General features: G+C 53.1%; 1 protein-coding gene across 4 annotated transcripts in view; it reads left to right on the top strand.

The window, feature by feature from the left end:
* Positions 1 to 1,762: 1,762 nt before the first annotated feature.
* The window catches only part of TCOF1 (treacle ribosome biogenesis factor 1), a 39,166-nt gene continuing 21,705 nt past the window's right edge, over positions 1,763 to 19,223 (top strand). For all 4 annotated transcript variants that reach the window (XR_010840306.1, XR_010840305.1, XM_067032074.1 and 1 more), the window contains exons 1-13: positions 1,763 to 2,024; positions 4,436 to 4,491; positions 7,342 to 7,493; positions 9,672 to 9,745; positions 10,688 to 10,874; positions 11,505 to 11,578; positions 13,348 to 13,575; positions 14,460 to 14,642; positions 14,866 to 15,093; positions 15,270 to 15,476; positions 15,640 to 15,822; positions 15,952 to 16,203; positions 16,292 to 16,489. Coding sequence is in view for 2 of the 4 variants with exons in the window: in XM_067032074.1 (XP_066888175.1) it covers positions 1,917 to 2,024; positions 4,436 to 4,491; positions 7,342 to 7,493; positions 9,672 to 9,745; positions 10,688 to 10,874; positions 11,505 to 11,578; positions 13,348 to 13,575; positions 14,460 to 14,642; positions 14,866 to 15,093; positions 15,270 to 15,476; positions 15,640 to 15,822; positions 15,952 to 16,203; positions 16,292 to 16,489 (2,130 nt within the window). In the remaining 2 variants the exon portion in view is untranslated. The remainder of the gene's footprint in view (positions 2,025 to 4,435; positions 4,492 to 7,341; positions 7,494 to 9,671; positions 9,746 to 10,687; positions 10,875 to 11,504; positions 11,579 to 13,347; positions 13,576 to 14,459; positions 14,643 to 14,865; positions 15,094 to 15,269; positions 15,477 to 15,639; positions 15,823 to 15,951; positions 16,204 to 16,291; positions 16,490 to 19,223) is intronic.

The following is a 19,223-nucleotide window of genomic DNA, read 5'->3' as shown; positions in this document are numbered from 1 at the left end:
ATTCCCACACATCTCTGTGATGGTTTTACTTCCTGATAACTGGAACCTTCCACTGCTCTCCAACTGCACTGCCACCAGCACCACCTCTGTGATATTCTCCCCGGATGCCTGTCCATACTCCTAACCCTAACTTATCCTGCAGCTACTCATACACACACTACCCCACTCTCCACTAGGCATTCACACGGGTCACATTAAAATGCAAATGTCATCCTGTCCTTCTTGGGCCTACACTGTCAGTGGTTTCCTATCACTCGGAGGATGAAGAGAAAGATCCTTAATGTAAAATCTGCCTCTGCCTACCTTCTGCACTCCTCAGTCCCCCTGCTCTCCCTCTGGCCCTGTTACACAGGCCTTTTCTCACCTCTTCTCTAGCTGTAACTTCTGCCTCAGACCCTTTACACAGGTTCTTTCTGCTGCCTAGGATTCTCCCTGTACCCCATCCTCCCCTGCATATAGTTCAGATTTCCTCACAAAGATCATTTCCTCAGGGAATCCTTCCCCAAGAAGAGATAGGTCCCTCCATCCTGTCAAATGCTTTCACAGTAATGGCTAACGTACACACAAGCACAGTACTATTCTTTGGAACTCTTCTGTGCATTTTGCATTTCTGCTTAGAACTCATTTACTCCTCATGGCAACCCTATGAGGTAGAAATTATAATTATTTCTGTTTTATGGGTGAAGAAATTGAGGGACCAAGAAGTTATGTAACTTACCCAAGGTCACCTAGTTAATAAGAGGCAAAGCGGGAATTTGAACACAGGCAGCATGACTCCAGTGTAGCTTTTTTTTTTTTTAATTTATTTTTGTCTGCGTTGGGTCTTTGTTGCTGCACGCCAGCTTTCTCTAGTTGTGGCGAGCAGGGGCTATTCTTTTTTTTTTTTTTCTCGGTACGCGGGCCTCTCACTGCTGTGGCCTCTCCCGTTGTAGAGCACAGGCTCCGGACGCACAGGCTCAGCGGGCATGGCTCACGGGCCCAGCCTCTCTGCGGCATGTGGGATCCTCCTGGACCGGGGCATGAACCCGCATCCCCTGCATCGGCAGGTGGACTCTCAACCACTGCGCCACTAGGGAAGCCCCAGGGGCTACTCTTCATCGCGGTGCGCGGGCTCCTCATTGCAGTGGAGCACGGGCTTTAGGTGCTTGGGCTTCAGTAGTTGTGGTGCACAGGCTTAGTTGCTCTGGGGCATGTAGGATCTCCCTGGACCAGGGCTCGAACCCGTGTTCCCTGCATTGGCAGATGGATTCTTAACCACTGCGCCACCAGGGAAGTGTCCAATTCTTCCGTAAGAAAACACTATCCTTTTCCTTTCTGCACTTACTACTGTTTCTAACAATGTATTTGTATGACTATTTGTTTAGCTTGTGTCTCCCGCATTAGACTATAAGCTCTATTCCAAGATATGGTGCTCAATAACTAGTTATTCAGTGAATGAATGAACAATGACAAATAGTACTTGGTTTATGGGTTCTAAAACACCTGTGAAATGAATAAACGAGTGGGTAACTGCAAGTACGGGTCTAGAGAGAGCTGGAGATTAGGATGTCCAGAGATGAGTAAAACCTGATCCGAGCTGTCAGACAACTAAGTGGAAGACAAATCCCCTCAAGGAACGAGTCCGAAGGATTTAAGAGGAAGTCATTCGAATCGTGGCCGGCCCAGGGGGCGTATCCGGGTCTGACCACGCCCTCCAAGCCAATGGGAGGTCTCGTTGTCCTCCCTGCCTCCGCCCCTTAAACCCACCGGGGCGGGGCCGGCCACTCCTGGAGATAAGACTACATGTTCCGGCGTGCCGCGCGGCGGGTGGAGGAGGAGCCGGAAGTGGGGGGCGCGAGGTCTAAGGGCAAGAGGGAAGTGGCGGGCGGGGACTGAGGGGGGCGTGCAGGTGAGCCGACAAGCCGGGGGTTGCGGGCATGGCCGAGGCCAGGAAGCGGCGGGAGCTGCTTCCCCTGATCTACCAGCATCTGCTGCAGGCGGGCTATGTGCGCGCGGCGCGGGAAGTGAAGGAGCAGAGCGGCCAGGTAAGCGTGCCCGGGCCGTGTGCGAGGGCCTCGTGCAAGATCTGAAGAGAGGAGGCCCGCGCCTCCTCCCCTGGCGGCCTGGAGGGCGCCCAGATCCGGATTCCCGCGGTGCTCCGGGACGCGGCCTGGGGTGCCGAAGGAGGCTCAGCCTCTGCTCCCCACCCCTGCGGCTCCCACTTCTTATGGGCCTCAGTTTCCCTGTCTGTGCAGTGGGCGGGCCGGGACGTGAGATATGACGCTCAGGGCTTTATAATTCCCGCGCCTCTTACCTCCACCCGCTTCCTGGGAGCGGCAGTTTAAAGTTTCCGAAGTCTCGGGCCACGTGGCTCGGCGCAGCTCCCTGGGGCGAGAAGGTTGCTGCGAGTCTGAGAGGTGGATTGTGACCAGTTCTGGTGGGGCGAAAGAGCGTCAAGAGAGGGGGTCTGAAGCCCCTTGATTGAGCTGGAGCTCAAGCCCTTAGCAGCCCTTCTGTACTGAGTCGGACAGCTTTGGGATTCGAACTCGTGGTGCAGTCATTTCTTACTTCCTCCATTATTTGAGCAGCTGTTAATCTGGCGGTCAGAGTGCTGGTGACAGAATAGTAAGCACGGTCCCCCAATTCACTGTTTAGAGTTTACAGTCTGAATTTGGTAGGGGAGATAGACATAAATCAAAGAACCATAAAAGCACCTGTACACTTAACACTGCATTAAGTGCCAAGAATGAGAGGCATAAGGTGCTAAGAGAAGAATGGAAGTTTGCCCTCGTCAGGGATATCCAGTGTTGCTTTCCTGAGGAAGTGCATGTTGCTTTGAGATCTGAGAGAAGGGAGGTGGATATTCCAAGCAGAGGTGCAAATTGTTGCATATGTACTGCCCCAGAAAGTTGACTGAAGTGTGGAGTACAAGGATGATAGAGGTCCCTGGGGAGACAGAGGCAGGGAGTTGGCTTACTTTGGTTATTTCATCTGAAGAGCAGTGGTAAGCCACTGGGAAGTTTTAAGCTGGTATGGTGGCTACTGACTTGGTTAATCAGTACCTCTTGGCTGTGGTGGAGGCTGTGGTCATGATGCTTGCTCTCAGGACCTCCTGAGAAACTAAAGGATGATGGGCCTTATGACATTACCTGTGCTTTTTCCAGTTTTCTTTGGACCTCGGTAGCCCTTCTCACCCCAGTTAACATGACTTAACAGCTACAGGGGGTGAAGGAGAATACCCATCTGCTTTGGGGCATTTACCTAAGCAAAAGTATCCTGCCCTCATGGAGCATACATTCAAGCAGGGGCCGAAAGATGACTGATTTTTTTTTTTTAAAGTTAATGATACAGTGTGGGGGGTGATGGTAGGTGCTAGCTCTAAAAATAAGGCAGGCATGGGGGGATAAGGAATGTCAGAGTTAAATTATCTATATAGGGTGGTCAGGAAACCCCAATGAGAAGGTGACATTTGGGCAAGAACCTGAAGGAAGTGAGGGAGTGAGGCGTATAGTTGGCAGGAGAGAGCATTCCAGACAGAAAGAATAGCAAGCCCCCATGCGGGCAGGTTGCCCTGACAGTTTTGAGGGACAGTGAGGAGGCCAGTGTGCCAGGGGCCGAGGAGAGTGAAACTGACACTTTCAATTACTGTCAGTTACAGTCTCAATGTTACTGGCTCCTGTGCTGGGCACTGACTGGATGGTCTGGATCAGGCCTGACGGCAACATCTTAGGTGGGTACTGCTGTTATCCCCATGTTAGAAAGAAAGAACCAGAAGTTTGAAGAGGCAAAGAGAGTAGCCCATCCAGTTAACACAGGCGCTCTGCCTGAGTCCAGGTGCACCCTCTTGACCACTCTGCCTAAATCCCTGGCACTGCCCTCGCCCCACATTACTCACTCAATCTCCTTGGGGCACTTGACACCCCAGGTTCTTGACATTTGCAGAGAGAATAGGCTTCTGATCTTGGCTCCAAAGGCCTCTGTTTCTACCAAAGGACTGGCACCATTTGGTTCCAGTCTCTTCCCAGCGGGTGAGCTGACAGCACCGTATCTGGGCTGTGGTTCGTACTGTCCTGGGGAGATTGACCAGCCTGGCTTCTGAAAGCCTTCTGAAAGGTCACGGGTGGAAAAAGCCCTGTCTCGTGGCACCTAAGCCTGGAGAGTGCCAGGGAGGCTGGGGGCTGGATAAATGCTAGCCTGGAACATTCCAACTCTAATCTTCAAAGGTACTCCTCACCGACATGTTGTCTGAAAAGGTTTTAGCTGGAAATATTTGCCCTGCTTGTCTCTGGAAGGTTTGGGTGGTACTGGAAGGGTCAAGCAGACATACTTCCCAGAGCAGAAAGACCCCCTTCTCAGCCACCTCTCTGTAGATCATGATGTTGTGAGAGTGGGGCCCAAGGAGGACCCTTACTGTGCTTGGGGGATTGATTGCTGCTTTCTCTTTACTTCTCTGCAGAAAAGTTTCCTGACTCAGCCTGTAACCCTTCTGGACATCTATACACACTGGCAACAGTAAGTCTAATGGGACTGAGAGAATACAGCAGGGAGACTGCAAGCCCTCAGCTTGGGATCGGCTAGGATACTAATCTGGTGTAAGATCTGTCCCCATAGCCCACCGTAGATACTATTATCACCTCCAGGAAGCCAGGTCACAGATACGGGTGTCTGGTAATGGAGAGGACACTGAGCTGTGATCCGTGCCTCTTAAGGACAAGAGCTTCTCAGCAGCTTTTATTATTTTTTCAATCAGTAAACATTTATTGAGTAACTACTGAATGCCAGGCTCTGTTCTAAGTACAAAGGTATTGTCATGAGTGAGACATACATGGTTCCTTCTTTCCTGGAGCTGTCATTGGAATCCAGGAAGGTAAGCACGCCTCAGAAAAAACAAATGAGTGTAAAATTATAGTTGTAGTAAGGATTATGCAAAGAGGTTCCCAGTGCCAAAACTACCTAAACAGATTAGCCTAGCCTCATTTGGGGGTTTAGGGGAGGCTTCCCTGAAGTGACCTTTGATTTGAGAGCTGCAGGGAGTGGGGGGAGTGAACGAGGCAATAGGTGTGGAGGGGCCAGTAGAGTGTACCTGGCAGAGGAAACTACTGGTCTAAGGCCTGTAGCTGCGGGCACAGTGCAGACAAGGCTGGACTGTCGGCAGGGCCCACTCCACACAAGGCCTGATCATCCATGGGGAGCAGTTGTGTCTTTGCCCCAAGAGCCGTGAGAGCCATGGAAAGGTGAAGCAGAGAGTGGTGAGATCACTGCAGCATGGCACGACCAGGTGAGGCTGTGGATATCATTATCCACACAAGAGCTGATGGAGCTTGAGGCAGTAATAACATGGGAGGGAGACAGTAGATTCCAGGAATGTGAGACGGTGAGATGAGGGTCTGCGGATGGTTTGGAGAGGCAGTCTAGTCCACTCCCAGGTGTCTGACTTGTACACCTGAATGGAAGGAACCCAATTTGGAGGGGAAGATTTCAAAGACATGTTGAATGTGAAATGCCTGTAAAACATGGGAAACAAGGAGGGGAATAATCTAAGGACATATCAGCAGAGGAATGGCTTGAAAATGAAGGAGGGATAATCGTTCTCTCCATGAACTGGCCTGACCACAGCCAACTACAGGAGTGAAGGACCTACAGTCATGTCCCATGAGGAATGATAGTGAATACTGAACCGTCTGGGATGGGAAAGAGATGTCAGTGGGGCAGGCACGGGACCTCTGTATGCACATCTTTGAAGACAAAGGGAGTGGGGTGTTCCCTGGGGCCCGAGAGACTGAAGTGGGACCCATATGTACCTGCTTTAGGAAGACAGGTTTCAGTTTCTGAATAAAAGCAGTGGGTCATCAGAGCTCTCCAGATATGAGGTAGGCTACAGTGGAGTTGTGAGTTCTTTGTCATCAGAGGTGTGTAAACAAAGGCAGGCATGGTGTGGAAGGGACCCAAGCTTCCAGTAGAGAGCTAAGGTCTTTGAGAGCCCTATCAACCCTCAGTTCTTGGCTCTCCTCTGCTGCTGAGGTGAGCACAGGGCACACCGCCACTTCCCTTCCCACTTGCCCAGGTGTCTGTGTGTTTGCACAGCACTTCCTTCCCCAGAGAACTTCAGTGAGCCACAGTGCACGCCCTTCCCTGCCACCAGCCCTTTCTGTGGGTGAGGAGTACTGACTGGGATGAGGACCTCACACCCACCAGAACTAGCCTAAGCTAGTGGTTCAAACCCAGGAACTAGCCGTATGACCTTGGACGAACTTGGCCTCCCCAAGTCTGTCTCCATCTGTAAAATGAAGATAATAATGGTAAAGTGCTAAACCTAGCCATTGGAGGCATCCCCCTCCCACCCCGACTCACCTCCGTATTTATCGAGCAGTCACTGTGAGCCAGAACTGTTCTTGATATAGCTGGGAACAAACCGGAGAAAAATCCCTGCCCTTGTGAAACTTACATTCTGTTGGGAGGAGAGAGGCAGAGTGAACTGATACATGTAGTAAATGAAACCTGTTTTTGCAGAAGATTCCCTGGGAACAAGGGACCCAAGCAGCACATCCCAAATGGGCAGAGCAGCATCCGTCCCATCTGGAGAACACGGGGCACAGACAGTGACTCCCTCGGGGCAGGAGGCTGGGGTCAGGGGAGATGATGCTCGAAAGTTCCAGCAACTCAGCCATCTGGGTGCTTATCCTCCCCAGTGCCTGAGATTTATTACTCTTTGACTCTGGGCAACTCACTTGGCCGTGAGACTCATGCTATGTGCTCAAGGTACTGAGGGAGCTGGAAAAGGTTCCTGCCAGCCCTCCTCTCCAGGGGCCTGGCTGTGCAGTGAGGACTTCAAGCAGGAAGTAGGTAAAATAACAGGAGAGAGGAACGTGCTCTGAAGAAAATGAAACAGGATGGCAGGGCAGAGAATGTCTTAGGGGAGGGGGGGTGATTAGGGAGGGCCTCTCTGAGGAGGCTGTATTCGAGTTGAGGCCTGAAGGACCATAGGGACCGATCTGGGCATACTCTTCCAGGAAGAGGGCACTGCAGGTGCCACAAGTTCTGGAGGAAGGAGGAGCCTGGATGGTGCTGTGAAGTGTCTATAGTGCCGGTACTTAGTGCTCAGTGACTCTTAGCAGCTGTTATATAATATTGTCCACCCTTCCTGAATATTTGAAGACTCATAGACAATTGTAAAAATACGATGAAATGAGTGAAAATGCAGAACACAAAATTGTATCTAACACTGTGTTTCATCGCTGTTTAAACTCTCTTTATGCACATTTCCTTTGGGGGCAGGGAGGATGTGGGGGCGTCTTCCTTTTCAAGTCTCCTGGGGTTGTCCTTGTCACCCGGTTGAACTAGCCAGTCACCCTTGTCCTGCAGAACCTCGGAGATTGGCCAGAAGCGGAAGGCAGAGGAAGATGTAGCCCTGCAGGCCAAGAAGACCCGCGTGTCAGACCCCATTAGCAGCTCAGAGAGCTCAGAAGAGGAGGAGGAGGAGGAGCAGGAGGCAGAAGTGGAAACCACCAAAGCTAGTAAGAGCTCTGTGTGCTGGGGGGCTCAGCTCAGCGCCCTGCACCTTTCGGAAACAGGCTGTTGTATATTGGATTGTTCCAGGGGAGGGTCCACCTCCAGCTTCTCCTTCAGTGAGCCCTCAGAGGGCCGGTCCTTTTAGAGGGAAGGTTGGAAGGGTCCCAGATACCTATTTCAGTCTTGATTTGAGCCCATCCTCTGGGCCAGACGTCGTGTCCCAGGTGCTAGGAATCCAATGGTGAACAAAAACATGGATGGGCCCTTACAGTCTAATTTGGGGTATGTAGAGTCAGCCCCTCCAGTGGGGCCCAGGAGCTGCATTTTTACAAGCCCTCCAGGTGATTCTGGTAAAGATAGAAAGAAGCCCACATTTTCAGAAGAACTGCTAGCGAGATTTCAGAGAGGGCAGCTGGCGGGCACGTCTTCTGTGTGCTTATGGGCTGCTTCAGGAGCTGCCGATCTTCCTGTTATTTTGGAAGTGTGCAGGTTAGCACTGGCAGGCCTTCCCAGGCACTCTGGTTTCAGGGTGTTGGCAGGGGTGACCCAGGGAGGCCTTCACAGGCCCTTCTCCCCATGTTCTCAGGGCAGTTTGTGCTTTAACCAACAGTGGTCATAGCTCCACAGAGGAATTATCGTTCTTCTTTGCATTATTGGTTTTTACTTACATAGAAGATAATTTCTTAATTTTTAAATATGTTTTCTGATTGTTAAATAAATACAGGCTTTGTTATGGAGTATTCATTATAGAATATGTGAAAATTACTTTTCAGAAAGGTAGGGAAATATTACCCATATTCTTGCCACATATAATTTGGCAAATTATTCTTCCATTTATTTTTCCTGAACATGTTTTTTCAAATACTTGAGATCATACTGAATATGCATTTTATACCTTGCTTAATCTTTTAAAATTATAATGCAAAGCAAGTTCACTGTGCACTGTACAAAAGCATATACAGAAGAAAAGTGGGAGGTTTCCTGTTCCCCTTTCCTGCTCCCCTTCCACACTCCCTAAATGTATCTCCTGGAGGGTAGCCTTACAGTGCTTTCCTTTGTATCTGAAATCATACAGATAGACATCCATACTTGCCTACGTCCATACCTACACACTATTTAAAACAAAAATTGTAAAATTCCCTACTGACGGGCTATTCAATATTAATAAATTTTTTAAGCTGTAATAATGGAATTATAATTATACTTTTAATTTAAGAGTCCTCATTGAGACAAACATGCTGAAATATCTGTGGGCAACATGATACGATGTCTGATGTTTTCTTCAGAATAATACTCAGCAGGGAAGGGCGAATGGGGAGACAGTTGAAATAAGATTGGCCACAAGTTTATAACGGTTGGGGCAGAGTGGTTTTATACACTTTCTCTCTACGTAGAAATGGGCTTAACATTTTCCGTAATTAAAAATAGAGAGAGGGCTTCCCTGGTGGCGCAGTGGTTGAGAGTCCGCCTGCTGATGCAGGGGACACAGGTTCGTGCCCCGGTCGGGGAGGATCCCATATGCCGCGGAGCGGCTGGGCTTGTGAGCCATGGCCACTGAGCCTGCACGTCCGGAGCCTGTGCTCCGCAACGGGAGAGGCCACAACAGTGAGAGGCCCGCGTACCGCCAAAAAAAAAGAGAGAGAGATGGAATTAAATGTCAGGAAAAGAATTAGATCATATTGTTCATCTCATGGTTCAGCTACTTCTCCACTGAGAAACTGCTTAATTCGAGCAGCTTTCTCTGTGGACCTGGGGCTGCCTGACCTGCCCCTGTCTTGCTGAGTGACGTTAGGGCTGAAGTGTGGCAGGTAGCCTGTGGGATTGGCACCCCTGGAGTTGTGCGGGGCCTCCAGGGTAGTATGCGGCAGGGCTAGGAGCCAATCCCTTTTCCTCTGGGGGCTTCAGCGTCTCGTACCACCAGGGAATTGGGACCCCATCTGGGGTCCCATCATGTGTCTGGGATGCCAGACACATGACTTTCATGTCGTCACTCTCCTCTCTTGCTCCTGGGGGATGTGGCTGATGCACCACCGAGTTCTTTCCCAGTCCAGGCTCAGCCTCAGATCTCATGCCAGCCCCAGGCAGCCACACCAGTTGAATTATTAGGTGAGCTCAGCCTGTTTGCCGCTCACCCATGAGAAAATGCTCATCTGGCTCACCCAACCAGTGTTTGTGTCTTGCAGTCCCAGCACTAGCATCTACCAACTCCTCAGCCACGGGGACGGTTGTGCCTTCAAGTGTGAAAGAAAAAGCCAAGGTGAGTGAGACCACCTTCCAAGCTGACGCCCATGGGAGTTGAAGTGCCCTGTAGGACACAGTCCCCTGCGTCAGAGAAGGATAGGGTTGTGGGTAATTGCCCAACTTGGATTCAGATCTCGGCCTCAGTCGCAATGTGATTGTGGTCTGTCCCTTCACCTCTGTGGGCCTCAGTTTTTTTTTTTTTTTCTGTAAGATGGGGATAATTCCTACTGCCATGGGCCACTGGGCACATTACACACCAGGAAGAGACAGTTCCTTTCCTCCTCCAGCCCCACATTCACCTGTTCACTCAGCAAATCGTTACCAATACAGTTATGTTCCAGGCACTGCACAAGGCAGTGGAGACACCAGAGCAGATAAGACACTTGTGGCTCTGAAAGCTTGAGAAGCATTTTATTTTGTTTTTTTGTTTGGTTTTTTTTGGCCGTGCTGGGGGGCTTGTGGGCTCTTAGTCCCCCTACCAGGGGTGGAACCCGTGCCCCCTGCAGTGGAAGTGTGGAGTCCTAACCACAGGACCACCAGGGAACTCCCTCAAGAATCACTTTCTAGGCTGGAAACTACTTGGAAAGTAGACTGTCCTTTTTTGGACATCCACAAAGCAGTGTCACAAGCATGTAAAGGATTATGTCCCTGATGTTGCCTGTAGCATTAGCAAAAAATATGTAGAAAGAATTATGAGGCCATGGTAATGTCCACAACAAAATGCTACTTACCACTGAGCAAAACTACTGTGTCCCAAGAACCGTAATTCGGTTCTCTCCACACCTCTGTGAGGGGAGGTTCCACTTTTAGCCCCACTTTGAAGATGAAGAAACTGAGGCTTAGGGAGGTAGTGTGCCCACGCTCACAGGGCTAGGAAGTGGTGGAGCTGGGATCAGATGTGGTCTGTGCTCTCATTTGCCAGGCCATACCCACTGTCTGTCACTCCTGTTCTGCGTAGGCAAAGACCAAGAAAGCCAGCAAGACGGTGAACTCCACGGCACACCCTGCCTCCGGGAAGGCGGTGGCCCACCTCCTCACCAAGAAGTCACCCCAGAAGGCGGCAGGGCCCTCGGCAAATACCATCCTGGTCTCAGAAACTGAGGAGGAGGGCGGTGTCTCGGCCCTCAGAACCACTGCCAAGCCTGGTGAGCGGCCCTGCCCTCTAGGACCAGGCCCCCCAAGTGCGGGCTGAGGAAGCAGACCTGGGCGCTGCTTTGTCAGGCCCTGGGACCTTCTGGAATTCAGGGAGTTGTCTCTGTGACAGCGAGGACCCCCCCCCCCCCACCTCAGGCCATTTCCCCCTCCCCTGGGTGAGGAAGAGTCAGCTGCAGGGACACCTCAGGCTGTGCCGAGGGAGTGTGAGCAGCCCGGGTGGGCTTGGAGCCCTTTCTGGTTTATTGCTCTCAGGTGGGTACAGGGCCTGCCGCAGAGGCTCAGAGGGTAAGCTGAGCGGCTTGGGCTTGCCTCCATCTCCCATGTAAAATAGGCATCTGCCCTGCCTGCTGCTGTTTGCTGGTGGGAGGAGATCATCTGAGCCATCAGCTTCTGGCGCTCGTGTGTTAGGACCTAACATCATAGGCCTTACCGGGGCCTCAGAGCCGCGCAGGAGCACAGGGAGAGTGGCATGCCCCTCGGCTGTGTGCCTTCCAGAGAGCGCGGAGCTGCAGCGAGAGGAGGAGCGCTCGCACCTGGCCCTGAGTAGTTGGCGTGGAGGGTGCCGGTGAGGGGCGAGCGGGTCTGGAAAAGCCCTCAGTCCCTCCTTGTTTATTCCTCAGGAATGGCGGCCGCCAGCCAGGCCGCCAGCTCCAGCGAGGACACCTCCAGCTCGAGCGATGAGACGGACGTGGAGGTAATTGCCGCCCATCCTCAGGAGCTGCCCTCTGCAAACCTCTAACCCTCATAGGGGCCTGACCGGGGCCTCACCTATCAGGGGCACCGGATCAGTTCAGCAAGGGTGTCAGGGTGACCGCGGAGGCGGGGAGCCAGGCGCTGCTCACTGCACTCTAGGCAGGCAAAGGGTGGGGGGCTGGGGGGAGCCTTCCTGGGAGAGGCGGCACTGGACCGCGCGGCCTTGATGCACAGGAGGCTTCACCGGGGAGGGAGGTGGGGGGAGGGGTATTCGAGCAGGAAGAACTGCGCAAGCAGACGCCCCGGGTCAGGAGCGTGGCTTTCCGGGGGATTGGGGTGTGGGTGAGGCTGCTGCGGAGGCTCTGGGCCTGCTGGTGAATGCCAGGCCTCAGCACCGGCCAGGGGTAGGCAGGTCTTTTAGTCTGTGGCCGTGTCTATTCTGTGAACCGTGACCTGGGAGGAGTTCCCGCAGGTTATTCCTTATTGTGCACCTTCCAAGCGCCAGGCCTTGGGGAAACAGTGGTAAGCAGGACGGGTGGGGTTCCTGCTGCCGTGGGGGAGTGGAGGGGCCCCTCAAATTTAACTGCCGTGGTGATGGTTACTGTGAAAGGGAAACGTGGAGAGCTCTGAGGCGCAGTAACAGGAATGTGACACAGACAGAGGGGCAGCAGGGGCAGAGGCAGACACAAAACGAGTTTGGTGCTTTTAAGCAACGGTGATCTGCAATTTCATGAATGAGGCGGAAAGTGGTACAAGGTGAGGTCAGAAGTAGACGGGGGCCAGATCCATGCCTGACTAAGAGGGCTGCTGAGAGGAATTTGGGTTTTATTCTGGAGGCTGTGAGAAGCCACTGCAGGGCCACAGGCCCAGCGGCAAGATGGCCTGACTTACGGGTCAGAAAGATGGCTGCTTGCGGCCTGGATCGGAGGACAGTGCTGAATAGATGTAATGACGTAGTTGAGGGCCTGTTGGAGTCGTGCTGGCAGGAGACGCTGGTGCCTGGTGCCAGGACACCCGGGGAAAGGTGTTGCAGAGGGAGAAAAGTAGCATTCAGGGATGGATTGGCTGGCACCCACAGTGCTTCCTACCTTGCCTTCCTGCCTTAGCCAGTCACCCACGAAGGTGGAGACCTTGCTCCCAGCTACCCTGGGCCTAACTGTGGGCTGCTCCCCACATTCCGTCCCACCGTTGGGCCCTCGTTACAGCCAGCCATAAGGACGCCCTGGGCTCCCATGCCCCGGGCCCTGCCAAGGGAACGAGTGACACTCCTGGCCCTGGGAAACCAGCAGCCAAACACATATCTTCAGTGGGCCAGAGCCCAGAGAGGGAAGGAGTGTGCCCCAGGAATCTCAGCAAGCCAGTGCCAAGACTGGGGTTCAGATCCTAGCCTCCTGGCCCTTGGGATGGCCACCATGACCAGATATTGTAGCTGGAGGGACAGACAATCATGAGCTGTCCTGGTTGAGAGTGGCTGCCCCTCTGCTGGGCCCTGTGTGCCAGGTGGGAGAGGAGCATCGTGATTGAGAGCTCTGCCCCCAGAGCCATATAGACATGGGTTCAAGTCATAGCTGTGTCCCTTAGTATTGGTGTTGAGTGGTTTAAGCTCTCTGAGCCTTTTGCCCTTTCCTGGCAAATAGGTGTAAAGATAGTATCTGTCTTAGGGAGTTGTTTGAGAACCAGATGACATTAGGAAAGGGCTTTACAAACTATGAAGCATCTTGTACTCCTCAGGGGTGGAGAGGATTCTCTGATTCCATCCTCTTGTTCCAGGTGAAACCTGCAGTAAAACCACCACAGGTCAAAGCCTCAGCAGCTGCAGCCAAGGAGTCTCCAAGGAGAAGGGCAGCCCCGACCCCAGGGAAGGCGGGACGTGTGACACCCCAAGTCAGAGGGGCTACCATGACCCCAGCCAGCAGGGCCAAGAAGCCAGAAGAGGTCTCAGAGAGCAGCGAAGAGTCCGAGAGTGAGGAGGGGGTCCCTGCGGGGACACCCAGCCAGGTGAGGCCCAAGTGAGGCCTACTCCTCGGGGTTCCCTGGTTCCCTGGCCCTGAGACTGGTGGAGTAACTGTGTAATGAGCACCTTCCCTGCCAGAGGAGACTCGCCTTGGAGTTTGGGGGGAGGGAGGCAGGGCTATGGGAGTTGAAGGGCAAGGGTACCTGGTTTTGCTCCAGCCGCTTCTGGAAATGACCCTTCCTGTCCAAGCAGTGGCCTGGAATGGCTGCTTCCCAAAGGGCAGGTGCTGCACCCCACCCAGTCAATAACCACTCCCTTCACCTCAGTTTCCCTGTCTAGTAAATGGGCTGCTGTCCTTGTCCCAGCTAGTCCTGCTGTGAAAGGACTTGAGAAGTTTTAATTACCTGGTCCTCTGTCTTGTCAGGCCAAATCATGGCTTGTTAGCAAACAGGAATCTGCTTCCATTCCATCTGCTGGGACCCCCTTCTCCTCACTTGGGTAGCCAGAGCTGCAGTTGGGCATGTCCTAAGGGAAAGCCAGAGAGGCTGGGAAGCTGTTGGAATCAGAGAGCAGGGAGGAATAGGGGTCAGACAGATGGTAAAAGGCCCCTGGGAGCCCTGAGCCTGCACACCCTGGGGCAGGGCCGTCATGGAGAACTGCTATAAGGAACTGGCATCTGTCTGGGACCCAGGGAGTGAGGCGGTAGTGGTCAGGTGAAATGGGCAGGGGGTGTGAAGGCCCCGGGAATGAGGAGGTATGGCCATACTGGCTGGCCGGCCATACCGGCTGGAGCACCAGTCAAGGTGGGGAGTGTGGAGAGAAGCAGGGGGGTCTTGCGAGCCTCACTAAGGCTTCGAGCCTTATTCTTAAAGTGTCACGGGGGGATTTTCAGAAGGAGGGGAGCAAACTGCACTTTCTCTTTTACTAGGTGAAGGCCTCTGAGAAAACTGTCCAGGTCAGAGCTGCCTCGGGTCCTGCCAAGGGGACCCCTGGGAAAGGGGCCACCCCAGCACCCCCTGGGAAGGCAGGGAGGCCAGAGGAGGACTCGGAGAGCAGCAGCGAGGAGTCGGACAGTGAGGAGGAGACGCCAGCTGCCCAGACCCTGCTGCAGGTGAGGCCTGGGGAGGGAGAGTCCCATAGCCAGCGCCCCATCCCAGGAGGCCTTCAGAGGGCTTGTTCTCCCGCTTCGCATGCGCCCCAGCCATGCTCAGAGCCCTGCACCTTCTCACCGTGTGGTGTGGTGTCTGCGGTGTCCTTAACCCTGTCTGCTGTCCTGTGTTTCCTCACACCCACCGCCTGGGCTCCCTCTCCTGATACCGTTTCTCTCGCTCCAGGCAAAAGCCTCAGGGAAGCTCCCCCAGGTCAGAGCCGTCGCAGCAGCACCTGCCCAGGTGCTTTCCCCTGGGAAAGCGGCCCCTCCAGCACCCCCTGGCAAGGCAGGGTCTGCAGCCATCCAGGCCCAGACCCAGGGGCAGGAGGAGGACTCAGAGAGCAGCAGCGAGGAGTCAGACAGCGAGGGGGAGGCGTCCACAGCCGTGCCCCACACCACGAGCCTGGCTCAGGTGAGGCTGGAAGGATGCCCGGCCCGGTCCTGTGCGTCGCCTGCAGCAACCCTGTGGGCCTCTCCTCCTCTGCACCCGAACCGCTGCCCTCCATCTGCCCTGCCCCCCTCCTGTCTTACCTCACACAACATTCCCCCCAAGCCCCCTATCCTGACCCTGTCCTCTGTCACTCCCAGGCAAAGCCCTTGGGGAAAAACTCCCAGGTCAGAGCTGCCTCAGCCACAAGCACGGGGCCCTCAGCGAAGAGCGCTATCCCAGCGCTCCCTCGGAAGGCAAGGGCTGTAGCTGCCCAGGTGGCAAAGAGGGATGAGGACTCGGAGAGCAGCAGCGAGGAGGAGTCGGACAGCGAGGGGGAGGCGCTGAGGGCAGCGGCCTTGGCCCAGGTGAGGCCCCTGCTTGTCAGGCTCTTCTCTTCGGCTCAGTGCTGGAAGCCCCATCCCCCTCCGCTCAGCATGCCTGTTGACCCTCTCCATCTCTGTGTCTCTGCGTCTCTGCACAGAGCCACACTTTGGGTGCTCTCCCCTGAGCCTGTGTGTCTCGCTGCAGGCAAAGTCCTCGGGGAAAGTCCTGCAGGTCAGACCTGCCTCAGGTCCCACCCAGGGCCCCCTTCAGAAGGCCGGGCCTGCAGCCGCCCAGGTCAAGACCAAAAAATCCAAGGAAGACTCGGAGAGCAGTGAGGAGGAGTCAGACAGTGAGGACGAGGCCCCTACAGCCAAGACTCCAGCCCAGGTAGCTGCCCCCGCCGGTCAGCTCCACAGGGAGCTGTGGGGGAGGATGGCAGTGGGGCTCCAGCCCTGAGCGGATGGGGGCTCTGAGTCCAAGATCCTTCTGTAGCTTCTGACTTCTGTGTCCCCTCAGGCAAAATCAGCTGTGAAAACTCAGACCAAGGTCTCCCCAAGGAAGGGCGCCCCCATTACACCCACATCTGCCAAGGTCCCACCAGTGCAAGTAAGCACACCAGCCCCCCGGAAAGCAGGAACGGTGACTTCGCCAACCTGCACATCATCCCCAGCCGTGGTCAGGGGCACCCAGAGGCCAGAGGAGGACTCTTCAAGCAGCGAGGAGCCGGAGAGCGAGGAGGAGACAGCTCCTGCCACATCCGTGGGACAGGTGAGGAGAAGTTTGTTTGGCAGGTCAGGGCCAGCCCCCACATGATCCTTTGGCTCCTGTGACATGCCTCTTTTCCATGTCATTCCAGGTGAAGTCTGTAGGGAAAAGCCTCCCTGTGAAAGCTGCCTCGGCACCCACCAAGGGGCCCTCAGGGCAACGGACCACCCCAGGGCTCCCTGGGAAGGCAGGGCCTGCAGTGGCCCAGGTCAAAGCTGAGGTGCAGGAAGACTCAGAGAGCAGTGAGGAGGAGTCAGACAGTGAGGAGGCGGCCTCAGCTGCAGCACAGGTGAGACCTGGGAGGAGCCAACCTGCCCCACCCACACCGTTGCCTGGGATGGGGCTGAGGATGCACTTACCTAGGCTTCTCTCGCCCCAGGTATGCAGCAGCCTCAGCTCAGCCTCATTCCACACCTTCCACTCGTCTCCTCTGCCCATCAGAGCTCCAGGGTTGCGCTCCAGGGTCTCCTTCATCACCTTTTGAGCTCCCACTGAGATTTCTTTTTACACAAGCTCTGTTAAGTACCCCATCTGCCAGGTGCCAACTTGTCTGGGGCTCCTTTGGCCCTGGCCCTTGGAGTTCCCAGCCTAGATGTGGGGGGCGTGGACATGTACAGATTATTTCAGCATGGTATGATAGTATGGTTGAGATGGAGGATGTGTGCCTAGGCTAGCAGGGCGTGGCAGGTGATGGTGTCTAGAGGTTTTTCAGGAGAGAAGACCTCTTGAAGAAGTGGCATCTAAACTGTGGGCTGAAAGAGTTGGCCAGGTGATGTGGAGTGTTCTGGGCAGAGAAACCAGCCTGCACAAAAGCCAGGGGGTGGGAGAGTGCCTGGCTTTGTGAGTTTCCCCAAGCAGAACATTCTGGTGGGATCACTAGGGGAGACCATGTGAATGGCGAATGGTGGGAGGTTTGGAGCCAGGTTGCCTGGGTTCAAGTCCTAGCTCCATGTCCTAGCAAATGAAGTAATCCATTAGGGCCTCTGTTTATTCCTCTGTAAATTGGAAATCAACCTGCACAGAGTTGAGAATTTGATGAGATCTCAGCTGCCACACCCAGCAAAGGGCCTGCACACAGCAAGTTCTCATCCGTCTCCCTGAGGGAGCAGAATCAAGAGTTGCTTTCCAGCCTGGGAGAGCAGAGAGAGGTGAAGATATCTCACTCCCTGCATTCACCCACCCACCATTTATTGTTTTTAATTGTTGCTCTTTTTTTCGCTAACCACTCAAATTAGTTATTTCTTGTTTCCCTGTACCAAAGCACACATTTTTATGGATTTTTTTTTTTTTTTTTTGGTCCTGATCTAACTATTATCTTTTAGGATCCAAGGTCCTATCATTCCTTTACTGAGATTTTAAACTATTCTAGGCCTTCCCAGAGTCTCAGGTCAATAGTCTCCTATCCTGTTTTTTCCAAGCTACAGACATATTCCAGACCAATGCCTTAAAAGTTTCAGTGTGCCAATCAATTAAATATCTGTCTTTCCATTTGAGCCTCCCACCTGTACCATGAGACGGTGTTCATTTACTTTGGTTTCTGGAAGAGGATATTGGACCTTAGAGGAGTTGTTTGGTGACTTGCTCCAGCCTCACCAGCACCTGCCTCCAAAGCCTTTGCCTTTCCCACTTCCTTCTGCTGTATCTTGGCCAAAACTTTTCCAGCCACAGAAATGGTCATACTTTGGGGCCTTATTTTCTCTCAGGTAAAATTGAGCAGCCAGTCCCTCTCTATAGGGGCATACCCTTATAGCCTGATGCTCTGTCAGAAGCTACTGCCTTTCCTAGCTTCAAGAGGTCTGAAGAGCTTCTGCTAAAACAAGCAGGGCTGATAGGAGTCTTGTTGACTACCTTCTTTTCCTCGCCTTCATCTGAATGATGAGGATAATAACTGCCTCTGTTGTGGGGTTATTATGAGGGTTGAAATAATACTTGTATGGCCTCACCCGCAAAATGCTGTTCTATTCTGCTTAGCATTGCTGGAGTCAGAAATGAGTCACAATCTCTGATCTGCTCAGAGACACCCAGCCAGCTCAAAGTAAACCATCCATTGAGGGAATTGAGGTTCAAAACAAATTAACAGGACCTCCCTGGTGGCGCAGTGGTTAAGAAACTGCCTGCTAATGCAGGGGACACAGGTTTGAGCCCTGGTCCAGGAAGATCCCACATGCCACAGAGCAACTAAGCCCGTGCGCCACAACTACTGAGCTTGCGCTCTAGAGCCTGTGAGCCACAACTACTGAGCCTGCTTGCCACAGCTACTGAAGCCTGTGCACCTAGAGCCCGTGCTCCAGAACAAGAGAAGCCACCGCAGTGAGAAGCCCGTGCACCGCAACAAAGAGTAACCCCTGCTCGCCGCAACTAGAGAAAGCCCACACACAGCAACAAAAACCCGATGCAGCAAAAAAAAAAAAAATAATAACAAAGTCAGAGAGTCCGTTCTGGAAAACCAAATGTGCCAGAGACTCAGGAAGGAGATTCATGACTTAAATATCATAGAAAGACAGCCCTTGTGTGAGAAAGGCAGGAGAGAGATGTTCAGTCTGTTTGATGAATGGCCAGATGAGTGGTGTGGTGCCTTCTGGGCCTGACCTTGTGATGTATGTTGATCTCATGTCCTGTGACATTGTTACACATGCTTACCAGTTCTAGTGGCTTTTGTAGATTCCTTAGGATTTTCTGTATACGGATCATGTCTGCAAATTAAGGGCAGTTTTGCTTTTTTCTTTCTAATCCAGATGGCTTTTCTCTTTCTTGCCTTATTGCACTGGCTAGAACCTCCAGTAAAATGTTGAATAGTACGGATGAGAGCAGACATCCTTGCCTTGTTTTTAATCTTACTGCTAAAGCATTGTCTTTCACTCTTAAGTGTGATGTTGGCTGTAGGTTTTTCATAGATTCCCTTGATCCGGTTGAGGAAGTTTCCTTCTATGTCTAATTTGTTGAGAGTTCTTATCATGAATTGGAGTTAGGTTTTTATCAAATGCTTTTTCTCCATTGATTTTTTTTCCTTTGTTCTGTTAATA

Source organism: Kogia breviceps, chromosome 4 (assembly GCF_026419965.1).
Source record: "Kogia breviceps isolate mKogBre1 chromosome 4, mKogBre1 haplotype 1, whole genome shotgun sequence".
NCBI classification, from domain to species: Eukaryota; Metazoa; Chordata; class Mammalia; order Artiodactyla; family Physeteridae; genus Kogia; species Kogia breviceps.
The sequence above is the reverse complement of the archived record's forward strand: the minus strand, read 5'-3'. Positions and strand labels throughout refer to the sequence as shown.